The sequence below is a fragment of the Procambarus clarkii genome, chromosome 7 (genome assembly GCF_040958095.1).
Source record: "Procambarus clarkii isolate CNS0578487 chromosome 7, FALCON_Pclarkii_2.0, whole genome shotgun sequence".
Lineage (NCBI taxonomy): Eukaryota > Metazoa > Arthropoda > Malacostraca > Decapoda > Cambaridae > Procambarus > Procambarus clarkii.
The window spans coordinates 2,466,829-2,480,033 of NC_091156.1; the positions used below are offsets into that span (position 1 = coordinate 2,466,829).

The window sequence follows — 13,205 nt, forward strand, 5'->3', positions numbered from 1 at the left end:
GGTGTGAGGGGCATGAAAGAGGGACAGAGGAGTGTGGAAATAAGAGCCCTGCCTGTTGAGCATGTGACCCAGATATGACAGAAGCGAGGCACCTCGCGTCTGAACACTATAATTCCTCCTGTCTACCTCAGATTCTCCCCAAGCAACACACACGTACATCACCTCTGAAAATTGCAAGGTAATTTAACGTGAGGACGGAGTGATAGGCCATAAGAACATTGTGGAGTAAAGGGCCGTTGGCTCCCCAAAATGCCCAACCACTTTGGGTGGACGGTAGAGCGACGGTCTCGCTCCGTCGGGAGCCGGTCGGCCGAGCGGACAGCACGCTGGACTTGTGATCCTGTGGTCCCGGGTTTGATCCCAGGCGCCGGCAAGAAACAATTGGCAGATTTTCTTTCACCCTATGCCCCTGTTACCTAGCAGTAAAATAGGTACCTGGGTGTTAGTCAGCTGTCACGGGCTGCTTCCTGGGGGTGGAGGCCTGGTCGAGGACCGGGCCGCGGGGACACTAAAGCCCCGAAATCATCAAGATAATCTCCCCTTCAAGCCTGTCTGATATCATGTGATAACTTCATCTAAAAGGCTGGTGCTTGGAGCGGCCCCCAGGCCTACGTATCCCAACCTGTCCTTTCGAATGATATATCGTATTTTGACGTCAAAATCCCCCACCAAACACAGACTAGCCTAACACAGCCTAGCCTAAAAGTATATATGGTTTACCAAGTAGAAAACGTGCTTTGCCGAGTCATCGTGTGTAGGACATAGTCCGTGTTGAACGAGGATGATCACATCATTCTGCAACAGTACCTTGCAACACTACCCTTGCTCTGATTAAACCATGGCAGGGGCTCCAGGAGATATAGATATAATAATAGACCTTAATGTTGTTGTAGTTAGCTCACGTTATACATTGTCTTCTTTATTATTCCTTATTGTTCATCATCCCATATCACGCTTCTCAGATCCAAGCATTCTGTGGGTTTTTTCTTGATTCTCATTTTTTCCATTCTTCTCCTTCCCCACTTCTCTATTTCTCTTCCCCTCCTGCTCTTTTCCATCTACTTCCCTACTTCTGCTCCCCATCCTCCTCTTCTTTCTGCTCCGTCCCCTTTCCTTCCCTCGTGCTCCTCCACCTCTCCTCCTTTCTTGCTCCTCCACGTTCTCCTCACCAAATATTTGGTTAGTTACGTGAGAAGGCTAAGGAGTCACTCTCTGGTATCGGCTCAAACTTCCTAAAATAAACGCACATGAAAGCATGCGCACGCACAAATGCACGCACTCACATGGGCCTCGCGGTTGAGTAGACAGCGCTCTAGGGTCGTAGTCCTAAGAGCCCGGGTTCGATCCCCGGCAGAGGTAGAAACAAATGAGTAGAGTGTCTTTCACCCCGATGCTCTTGTTCACCTACTAGTAAATAGGTACCTGGGAGTTAAACAGCTGCTACGGGTTGCTTCCTGGGTGTGTGTGTGTGAGAAGAAAAAAAACAGTTGATTGTAAGTTGAGAGGCGGGCCGAAAGACCCAGACTTCAACTCCCGCAAATACAACTAGGAGAACACACACACACACACACACACACACACACACACACACACACACACACACACACACACACACACACACACACACAGAGGCATGTCCTGCTGCACGTGACGGTAAAGGAATTATGAGCCAACACTGCCAGTCGTGACGCCACGGCGACGCCACCCAGGCGGAGGTGGCACTGTTGTTGTTGTGAGACCATTGTTATGGTTGTGGGACCATTGTTATGGTTGTGGCGCCATTGTTATGGTTGTGGGACCATTGTTATGGTTGTGGCGCCATTGTTATGGTTGTGGGACCATTGTTATGGTTGTGGCGCCATTGTTATGGTTGTGGGACCATTGTTATGGTTGTGGGACCATTGTTATGGTTGTGGCGCCATTGTTATGGTTGTGGGACCATTGTTATGGTTGTGGTGCCATTGTTATGGTTGTGGGACCATTGTTATGGTTGTGGGACCATTGTTATGGTTGTGGGACCATTGTTATGGTTGTGGGACCATTGTTATGGTTGTGGGACCATTGTTATGGTTGTGGGACCATTGTTATGGTTGTGGGACCATTGTTATGGTTGTGGGACCATTGTTATGGTTGTGGGACCATTGTTATGGTTGTGGGACCATTGTTATGGTTGTGGGACCATTGTTATGGTTGTGGGACCATTGTTATGGTTGTGGGACCATTGTTATGGTTGTGGGACCATTGTTATGGTTGTGGGACCATTGTTATGGTTGTGGGACTGTTGTTATGGTTGTGGGATCGTTATTATGGTTGTGGCACTTGTTGTTGTACTTGTGGTGCCATTGTTATGGTTTTGGGACGGGACCAAAGAGCCGAAGCTCAACTCCCTCAAGCACAATAAGGTGAATGCTGACAACTAAAGCCGATTTCGTGTTTTAGAAACCGGTAAGGTCACGGGAGAGTCGAGTTTGCAGCAGCTAGCGCCTGCTCCGCTACCCGGCACTCATTATACGAAGGTGGCAGTCTCTGGTTACCTTCCCAACACACGACCACCTCTCGCTGCCCCCTACCACTCGCTGCTCTCCACCTCTCGCTGCTCTCCACCTCTCGCTGCCCTCTACCACTTGCCCAGCCCTCCCCGTACTTCTCTCTCCAAGTCAGCCAGGCTGTGATGGTCACGTGGACCTTCAGGCAATGAAGACAGCCTCAGAGATCAGGCAGCCACCAGGGAAGGCTGGCCCCTACAGCCTTCAGCCTCGTCAAGGGGGACCTAGAGAAATTCCACAATAAAGTTCCTGATTTGCCAGGTTGTTAAAGTTATTTTGGCCCGCGAGCAGCTAACAGGAATAGTCCGACTGTTTTAAGGCTATTACCAAGTGCGTCTCTGAGAGTAGCACAACTCACTAAATATATCATATGCCATACATATTGGTATGTGTGTGTGAATTCGTGTTGTAAGAGGGGGGAAGGGGTTGGACGTAATGTGTGGATGAGTGGGGTGTATAGGTAGGCTGGCAGCAGGAAGAACCCTCCTCTCCCCCGCCCCTCCTCAGGATATTGGTCATCAGGGCCCCAGGTGATGCCAGAGTGCCATACTCCCTCCCTCCAGGCTCCCCCTTTCTATTACATCCACTACCACAGAACTTCCTCCCTTGGATAGTGTTCCCCTTCCCACTCTTCCTATTTCCTCCCTCCTTCCCCGGCTCAATAAGCAACATAACACACACACTCCCAACACACACACACACACTTACGGTGTTATAAAGCATGACCTACAATTACTAAACATATAGACTTAACTTGTGATTCCCCGAACCCTGACAAACTTACTAGCCTTTGCTGTAAATGATCTTGAAGCAGGCACCTAACAGCTGGGTGGACAACGCTTTGGATTCGTAGTCCTGAGGTTCTGGGTTCGATCCCCGGTGAAAGCGGAGACAAATGGGCAAAATGTTTCTTTCACCCTGATGCCCCTGCTACCTAGAAGTAAATAGGTACCTAGGAGTTAGACAGCTACTACGGGCTACTTCCCGGTGGGTGTGTAACAAAAAGGAGGCCTGGTTGAGGACCGGGCCGCGGGGACGCTAAGCCCCGAAATCATCTCAAGATAACCAGCACTCGTAGACTTCTCCAACTGGACGTCAACACAAGAGAATATGGTTGTCACTAGACAGACTTATACATCCTAACGCAGACAAGTCTACAGTACTCTCCAAGGAGGCTTAGGTGGGGAGAGAGAGGTAAGGTAATTATGAGAAAGAGCTAAGCCAGTATGACTAGCACTTGGACTGGATATGGGGGTCAAGGAACTGGAATAGGACAGTGGGAAGGAATAGTGCCCAATCACTTGGATCATCCGGGGTCGAACGCCGACCTGCAAGAGGTGGAGAGGAAGAGGGAGGTGGTGAGGAGTGTAATCATGGGATCCCGCTAGACTCGTTAATGCAACTAAATAAAATATATTGTATGTTAATACACAATTACGCACTGGGATCACAGAAAATATCACGTTTGTGCAACCATTTATGTTTGCCAGTAACTGGTACTAGGACCAGGAGTCATCAAAAACTTGCGAAACCTGTACATCTTTCGAAAATCATTGGTGACTTAGTATAAAACAGTTTAGGAGCTCCAAAACGCCGCGAGATCTTTCTCGACCCAATGATGTTATTGACCACCTCGTAATACTTCTGAGATCATAAACTGTTGAATTAATGTAAACTAAACCACCATGAATGGGGGAAAAAGATGCACGTAAATGAACGTGCATGAACACTTTAAGTGTTCATGCCCGTTCATTTACGATTTACGTGTTAAAGTGTTCATTTACGTTCGTAAATGAACACTTTTTAAGTGTTTGATGACTCCCTGGCCCTGAAGATGATGACAGCCTCGGACCTAAAGGTCTCATACTCCCTGGTGAACGACTGTGAGGCAGCCAACGCATGAGTGCGCAGCGTGCGTGGGTCTCATGCGTCTTGAAGGACGGGGTGTGGGACGCTGTGAGCATGAGGTGCACAAGTCTCCAGGTGATCTTGAGAATATAATTGATGTTTGTGGCCCCTGCACCTGCAGCCGTGACCGGTGGGAGGGAAGAGTGTGGGTGCATTTACTAATTGTATTTACAATTACTTCTTGGACCCGACCCGGAAGAAAATATTCAAATATTCAGGGAGAATGCACAAGGTCTTTTTTTATATACCCTTTATTCTCTTCTTTGAGACTAAGGGTCTTTTAAGTAAAAAAAAATATAATATATATATATATTATATATAATAATATAATAATATAATAATATATATATATATTATATATATATATATATATATATGCTCTATAGGGCCCCCTAGTGTAATGACATTTTCAAATAAAGTTAGATATATATACACACATACCAAAAGAATAGGGGTGGTAGAAGAAAATATCAAAGTGTTCAGTGGGGATCCAAAAGGTCTTCTCTGAGTACTCTTTATTTTCTTCTCCGAGGCTATGGGTCCCTACACTTGCACTAGAGGTAGTACCCCTAAGTATTAAATTATTATATATATATATATATATATATATATATATATATATATATATATATATATATATATATATATATATATATAATATATATAATATATATATATAATATATGGGAAATACATACATAAATACATATAAAAAAATATGATATGTATATTTATGCATTACAAGTGATGCAAGAAGAGACCCACAACAGTCACTTTATAATGACACAAAGTATGTGAACAGTTCTGCTGACATTTAGTTTGACATTTGAGTTTACATTTAATCTAATTTATATCAGCAGATGATGCATACTCCCAGAGGTACCTGTAGCCGAGCCCAAGCCTAGCAATTGTAACATCTAGAAGTCTACTAACCTTATTGGACGATCCATCATATCCCTCTATATAGGTATACCACATGTAAATATGTGGCATAGACTCTTCTGAGAATATATTGTATTAGAATGCTTATTTTGGGCTGTTCAAACTCTTTCAGGCTTTTTAAGTCATCTAAAGAGCCTTTCGAATTCCTCTATTGGGAATTTATAGAGAGAGCCCACTCGCAGAGCGTCTTAGCCAGAAATATACAATGATCCGGATGAAGGAGTAATGATGACAGATTGGTCGTGGATTTAGGATATTTCTGTAGGTCATATCTGACAGCCATTGAGTCCTCTGATTAGGCCGTCATGTTTTCTGAGTAGCCCAGTGTGTCCTCTGATCAGGTCGGCATGCTTTATTAGTGTGTCAGTGTATCCCCTGACGTGTTGAACCCTTTGACAAACAGGAGCCCTGACCGTTGTTGTAGCTGCTAGCTCCTCCTGTTGTGTGTGCCAGTGACCGTGTCGGTGAGTGCCACTGGGGATACATGGATATACTGATACAGGTTACCGATGCATTTGATGTTGTGTGGGTACGTTCACTTTTACCCAAAATGCACCTGTTACGGGTGCATTTTGTGTATGATGAAGTCATTGTCAGCTGTGGTACATTCGCTTCGATGTTAATGATATATTGTCTGTTTTTAGTAGCACACTTGTTATTGTTGAAGGGAAGTGGAATGAGTGTAGGGTGATTGAATGGGTGGTGGTGGTGGGAAGCTGGGCCGTGGTGCAGAATTGGGTGGTGTTGATAGGTTGATGATGGTGATGGTGGTGGGGACGTTGGTGAAGGTGGTGGCGAGAAACTATGCGGTTGTGGGGGAGGAGGCGGCCACTTTTGAGTGCAAGTCCTCAAGAATGACATCAGCGACTGTCCTGGCTACCTGCCCGGTCTTTGGTCTTTTGTTTCCTCCTCCCCTTCTCTCTATCTACCCTTCCCCTTTGCTCTGTCTCCCAAACTCATTCATATATCCTCCTTTCTCTATTTGTAAGTGCGCATGTTACATGCTGATCATTACGTACGTCTACACCATGCTGCTGATGTCTGCCTGACGTTCCCTTTCACCCTGCCTCCCTTCATCCATCCATTCACAAATAGCTAAAGCAAAAAGCTGAAATTCCATTCCGGCTTACACGCAAGAATCCGCCTCTGTTGGAGGCCTTTATGATCGAGTATATATTTTTACTCCCTGACGTCACTAACTAATCCCATGATGTGACTGGAGGGGCAAGAACGCCACTTTATGTGGGCTTTGTGACTTAGGCCTTCACTATCTCTGCCTCCCTCCCTCTCTCTCTCTCTCTCATTAAATGAAGGTTTGCAGGATTTGCATTACAGCAGTACATGTATTCTGTTAGCTAAAAGCAGTCATTCTGCATTATTTTATTTACTAATACGGTAGGAAACAGAAAAGCGTTATTTTCCCGAGGGTGGGGAAAGGCATGTCTCTGTGGCTGTGTGGTACACGGTTGTGTTGTGGGCGCGTATCCCCCGCCCAGCTCTTGTTGCCAGCCTTAGTGGAAACAATCTGGCAAACCTCAAGGGCAGAGCGAGAGGAACTCCCGGTTGTTATTAATGCCTCGTGGTAATTGTTGGAGCATGTTCTTAGAAACATGTTTTGTGTTTACGTTGCGACCTGCATGCCTCGCTTTACCGTGTGAGTTGCATTCGGTTAGGTAAGGTTGAATGTCGCGATTTAGCTTAGTTTCTCGTCTTATCTGTTATAGGTTGCCTAATGCAGACTTTCGAGTCTTAGTTTATAATTTGCTTTTGAAGATGTGTAGAAATTAGCCTTCATTATTTCCCTTTCTTGTTCCATTTTCTCACTGGTTTCATGCTAAATAAGCGACTCCACAGCTCTGTGACTCATCTGAGTCTCTAGCGTCAACCTACGATATCTCGTTCTCTTAATTTTAAGTTGTTAATTTTGCCCCGAATGGCGAGTTTATTGGGCAGCGCCACTCATTCTGTGAGTGAACATACCGTCATAGTTCTGTTGTGATGCTCACTCTGAGAATTTCATCCATATCTGTATCGTTGTATGTCTCAATCATGTCTCCTCTATCTTTGTATGTCTCGATCATGTCTCTAATCTTAGTACGTCCACCTGCTCCCGCGGGGAGGAGGGGGGGGGGATATATTCTGATGTATTTTCTGTGGTTGAGCTTCAACTCCCGGGTTCGCTTCTCAACCTTCATTCAACCTGCTTATTTTATCAACCTGTGAATACATGTAACCAGTCTATATAGTTCCATTTACTTGTAAAATGTAAAATATTCTTCTTGAAGACCTTGTGACTCAGCTGGGTGTTCACCGCCCAGCTGTGGCCCTCAGTCCTGGCACCTTCCCTCTTGAATGGGTACCACCTGTATCTACTCTGCCAATGGTATTTGGTACGTCACGATCATATTCACTCTTGTTTTATGCACCAATACGAATCTGTTGACATTTCTGGACTGAGTTTCATTACAGTCGAGTTTAGTTTGGCGAGAACTTCACGCTCACGCTAGAACTGCGTACCTCAAGCTCTTGAAAGTAGTCCTTTGTCTCATCTTTGCTGATGTTTTCCAGCTTGTGTGCCTCTTGAGGTAGGCAGGTGGGTTTGGAGTGCTGCTTACTCCCAGTTTCCGGTCTTTGATACCAATACCTGTGGTCCTTCTGTGTGATAAGCTATCAGTGACCTCCTCACGTCACTCAGGTTCATTATTTTGCACTTGCTTGAGTGTCGTTGCGACGTGACACAGGTAACGTGACACAAGACGGAAGTAGGAGGAGGAGGTAGAAGAAAAAGCAACGAAAGGGTACCATATGTTTTGTAATCATAAATATTTGTTCAGCATGGCATTGGCAGCATTACAAAACATATGTATTACTGTATATGTTTGTATGGTGTATATGCATATTCTTATTGTAATTATATTTCAGGTAACAGGTATTTAAGTTGTGCCGAGCGTCTAAAATAGAAAACATTTGTAGTGAAACTTATAAAAGGGTCAGAACCTTCATCACTGTTGCAAACCTGAGAGAAAAAAGTTTAAATCTAGACATTTCTTATTAAACATAAACTTTAGTGCTGTGTTCTAAGATCAAGGATAAAGTGGACTTCTTAAAATCTTCGTGTTGTGAAGATGATCGACTTTTGACCATTGCCACAACTCTGGTTTTGCTGAGGCATGTAAATTGGGAGGATGGAGGCGCCCGAGTGAGAGGGGCGTCCCCCACCCACAGATGGAGGCTGAGATGAAGACCACCATCAGGAAAGATTCTGGCGAAGAGGAGGGCGAGCCTTCATCGGCGCCAACCACAGCAGACGACGAGGAAAGGTTCAGTGAGAGGTGTTCAAGAGGTGCCCTAAGCATGATGCTGGAGGACGACGGAGAAATGCTGGCGATGGAGAAGCCGCTATTGGAAATTCCTCTGGACGTGCAGGAGGAACTCACACATGCCAACGACGACAATAACAACAAGAACTGCCCGGAGAGCGTCATAAGCCCTCAGGATAATGGGCCATCGGGAGACATGGAGGTGGTCGAAAGAAAGATGGTATTTGGCATTCAACACGAAACTCTGGACGAGCTTGATTCGTGTCTAATGTTCACCAGCGACGACGAAGAGGGCCCCACCGACCTCATGTCAGCCATCTGCCGTGTCTTGCCGGAGCTGCAGACCGTGAACCCCGTGTGTGTGATTCGTCATTCCGGCTTGATGTTGACCAAGGGAGGAGACTCCCAGGGACAGGTCATGCAACAAGGGAGTGACGAGGACACACCCAAACACGCGTCAGATGACCTTGCTCTCACCCACACCTCGAACGAAGCACAACGACACTGCACGAGCTCACCCGTCCCTGAATGCGAGCCATCCACTGGTAATGACATTCAGTGTGGAAACTCATGTGTTGCCGATGAGCCGAAGATTGAGGATGCCCGCCAAGTTAGTGAAGACGCAGACATTAACAATGCGTTTCTTCCTTCCTGTCGGTCCTCACATGCTGAGGTGGGGGAGGCTGCTGTAGAGTGTGTCGACGTGGGGCAGGAACCAACCATAAATGTGGTGGAGGATGAAGCCTTCAAACAGGAGAATAAAAGAGGTGACATCCCGACGGCAGGATCAGAGACTGTGGTTAACTTGGACCCGACGGCAGGATCAGAAACTGTGGTTAACTTGGACCCGACGGCAGGATCAGAGACTGTGGTTAACTTGGACCCGACGGCAGGATCAGAGACTGTGGTTAACTTGGACCCGACGGCAGGATCAGAGACTGTGGTTAACTTGGACCCGACGGCAGGATTAGAGACTGTGGTTAACTTGGACCCGACGGCAGGATCAGAGACTGTGGTTAACTTGGACCTGACGGCAGGATCAGAGACTGTGGTTAACTTGGACCCGACGGCAGGATCAGAGACTGTGGTTAACTTGGACCCGACGGCAGGATCAGAAACTGTGGTTAACTTGGACCCGACGGCAGGATCAGAGACTGTGGTTAACTTGGACCCGACGGCAGGATCAGAGACTGTGGTTAACTTGGACCCGACGGCAGGATTAGAGACTGTGGTTAACTTGGACCCGACGGCAGGATCAGAGACTGTGGTTAACTTGGACCCGACGGCAGGATCAGAGACTGTGGTTAACTTGGACCCGACGGCAGGATCAGAGACTGTGGTTAACTTGGACCCGACGGCAGGATCAGAAACTGTGGTTAACTTGGACCCGACGGCAGGATCAGAGACTGTGGTTAACTTGGACCCGACGGCAGGATCAAAGACTGTGGTTAACTTGGACCCAACGGCAGGATCAGAGACTGTGGTTAACTTGGACCCAACGGCAGGATTAGAGACTGTGGTTAACTTGGACCCGACGGCAGGATCAGAGACTGTGGTTAACTTGGACCCGACGGCAGGATTAGAGACTGTGGTTAACTTGGACCCGACGGGAGGATCAGAACCTGTGGTTAACTTGGACCCGACGGGAGAATCAGAGACTGTAGTTAGCTTGGACCCGACGGCAGGATCAGAGACTGTTGTTAACTTGGACCCGACGGCAGGATCAGAGACTGTTGTTAACTTGAATGAGAGAGAAGACATCATAACAGACGAGATAAAGGAAGTCACAGATGAAAAAGCCCCGAATGAAAACATGGATAGTGGACTGGAGAGTGAGAGGGGGGACGAGAATAAAGGTCAAGGTGAGACAATGAATAGCGGAGATATTTCAAGTCCTGATATACAAATGAAGCTTGACAAAGAAGCCAGCGGTGAAGAACTGGTTACAAATTACACAGGTACAATCAAGGACTCTGAAACAGGAGACCCAAATACTCCAATAGGTGCTCAAAATAACATTGTACAGCCAGAACCGGAGAGCAGCATGGAACCACATTATGCCACAGTGATGGAGGTTCGACCCGTACCCTTGGTGAAGGACGAGGGAGACGAGCACATGAACAGCCGAAGTGAGTTATTAACGAGTGACAGTGCCAAAGATGTGGTTGTGAGGGAAGTTCCCAACCATATTTACGAGTGTCCAAATGAGGTGAAAGAGCACAGACTCAGTAGCAGTAGCAGCACCGCCGGGGAGGAGAAAAGTGATGATGGCAGCTCTACTGACTGTAACGTGGAAACTAAAATTGAAAGAACCGTGTGTGAACTCCGGGAAAATTATAATAAGCTGCTCGGGGCTCCCGAGCCAATCTATGAAAGCATCGACGCTAAGAATGAAGGAAATGGCAATAGGAATGAGAGAAGCACCCGCGACTGTGGTAAGATCGAAGGCCTGAGAAGTTGCGCGAGGTAGTTGTTGGTGGGGGCGCTTGGCATGGTGGCTGGGCCGGGTGCATGTTCTGCCGCCGCTTTCGCTTGGCCGTCTTCTGTATTTATGTTTTCTTATTTATCCTCAGTTGTAACATTTAATGTAATGATAATCAATCTTTTGTTTCTCTCCGTCGTTTAAGCTTGCGTCATTATTAACTCATGTATATATAACCATGGCGAACTGATTCACATGATAGAAAGAGGTGTTATTTCCTGACGACTTGTTTGGGGAAGGATTCTGCTAAGGGTTCTGCCACGCTTCAGTGCCAGCTTTTAACATATAACCAGGTGGCGCATGTACGTGTCATTGCTTGCAAGATTTTTTCTACTATACGTGTCACCCCACGAGTCGTCGGAGGCCTCGAAGTCTACCCTGTGTATTGAAGCCTGCTATTTTTTCCTTGTTTAAACATTCGGTTACATGTTTTCCTTTTTTCAGGGCGGATTGTAAATATGTGTACGAATGTTGTCTTTTGTGAATATTTATTTTAATATATATATAGTGAGTGTGTTGCCTTGATGACGTCACTAATGTTAATTTTTTGTCTTCCAGACTCGCGGTCGAGCAGGTCGAGTCGTTCCAGTCGCTCGAGCACCCTGAGCGGCCCCTGGTGCGAGGAGCGCATCTATGAGGATATATCCGACCTCGGGAGCGGCGGCGTCGGCAGCGGAAGTGGTGGTGGGGGTGGTGGCAGTGGCGGTGGCAGTGTCGGCGGTGGTGGCAGCGAAGAGACGTGGGTGTCACGCCGCCTCCACGTGCACCGTCAGTTGTCGTCCTCAGACTCGTGGGGCTCTGAGGACTTCGAGTCGTACTCCAGCAACGAGGAGGAAAACGGTGGAGGATCAGTGAAGACGCAGGCGCCAAAGTGAGTTTTTCATCTGTATTTGTTCCTGTATCTGTTATATAAAGTCTTCTTTCTCCATGTACCTAGTTCGATGTCTCTTCTCTTCCGTTCCTGACTCCAATTTACTTGACTGACCTTTCTTATTCTTTCTCTATCTAATGCTGTGTTTTTTTACATTATGGTTCCTCTGTGCTTAATTCTATATATTATGTATACAATATATGGCATATATCATATATTGTACTACCCAACTTTAGGTTTCTTCCGTGTATCAGTTTTGTTTTTTCTTATCATACCTAGGCTATGGGCATTTATACGACTGTAATAAACTACGTGAAGGGATACAGAGCTGTATCAGGAGCTGTGCTATGCTAAGATCCCGCACGATGGTTTGTCATTCATGGGTATGATATCTATTAGCTTGCACTAGCAACTTCCGGCTGTATTTCGAGGATATCCTCAAGAACACGGAAGTGGGTAACGTGCTACCCACGTTACTCTCGAATATTGTACTCACTGGGTACGGGCCGGTGGGCACGAATAACACAAGATATCGGCGTTTCCAGTAACGGAGTCTTGTGCCCAAAACGCTTTAATTCCTGCCCGAAACGCTATGCCTGCTAGTGATTTTACAAGAATGTAAATCATCAATGCTATGTACTCTCATAAACCTAATGTACCTTCTTGTATATAAATATATAAATAAATAAATAAACGTGGACGAGACTTGCAGGCGTTTTAAACTTCTTATATTAACGTGATCTTGGCATTAGGAACGTGTCCTTTAGGCGTCAACTTTGAACGATAACGAAAAGTACTTGATAAAAAAATGGTCAAAGATACGGCTAAGCGTCACAATATCTATGAGTATCTTATCAGAATGTCGTTCTCTAGGTGATGGACTTGGTGATAACAGTCTACAGTTGTCATGGGAGGAAGGCAGCGGCCGCAGCTACCGGAGTAACAAAGTGTAATTGGGGGTGCAGGAAGACGCTAAGGGTGTTTGTGCCTTGTGTGCCCCCTTCCCCTTTCCCATACAGGGAGTAACTAGCACACTCGCCGGATGTGTTGTGGTGGACAATCGTCAGGGGAAGTGTCGATTCGTATTTACCTGATAGTTGAGTATCTCACGTACCGTGTTGCGTGCAAGTCTGTGA

At 46.4% G+C, this 13,205-nt stretch overlaps 1 protein-coding gene and 1 long non-coding RNA gene across 4 annotated transcripts in view; one reads left to right on the top strand and one right to left on the bottom strand.

The window, feature by feature from the left end:
• Positions 1-13,205, top strand: part of LOC123761329 (rho guanine nucleotide exchange factor 10) — a 335,115-nt gene that overhangs the window by 300,385 nt on the left and 21,525 nt on the right. For 2 of the 3 annotated variants that reach the window (XM_045747283.2, XM_069312180.1), the window contains exons 2-3: positions 8,319-11,151; positions 11,757-12,069. In XM_045747283.2, coding sequence (XP_045603239.1) covers positions 8,622-11,151; positions 11,757-12,069 — 2,843 coding nt within the window. In that variant the 5' untranslated portion in view covers positions 8,319-8,621. The remainder of the gene's footprint in view (positions 1-8,318; positions 11,152-11,756; positions 12,070-13,205) is intronic. The other variant, XM_069312182.1, reaches the window with a different exon arrangement.
• Positions 1-13,205, bottom strand: part of LOC138356261 (uncharacterized) — a 127,603-nt gene that overhangs the window by 113,871 nt on the left and 527 nt on the right. The gene's annotated exons all lie outside the window — the stretch shown is intronic.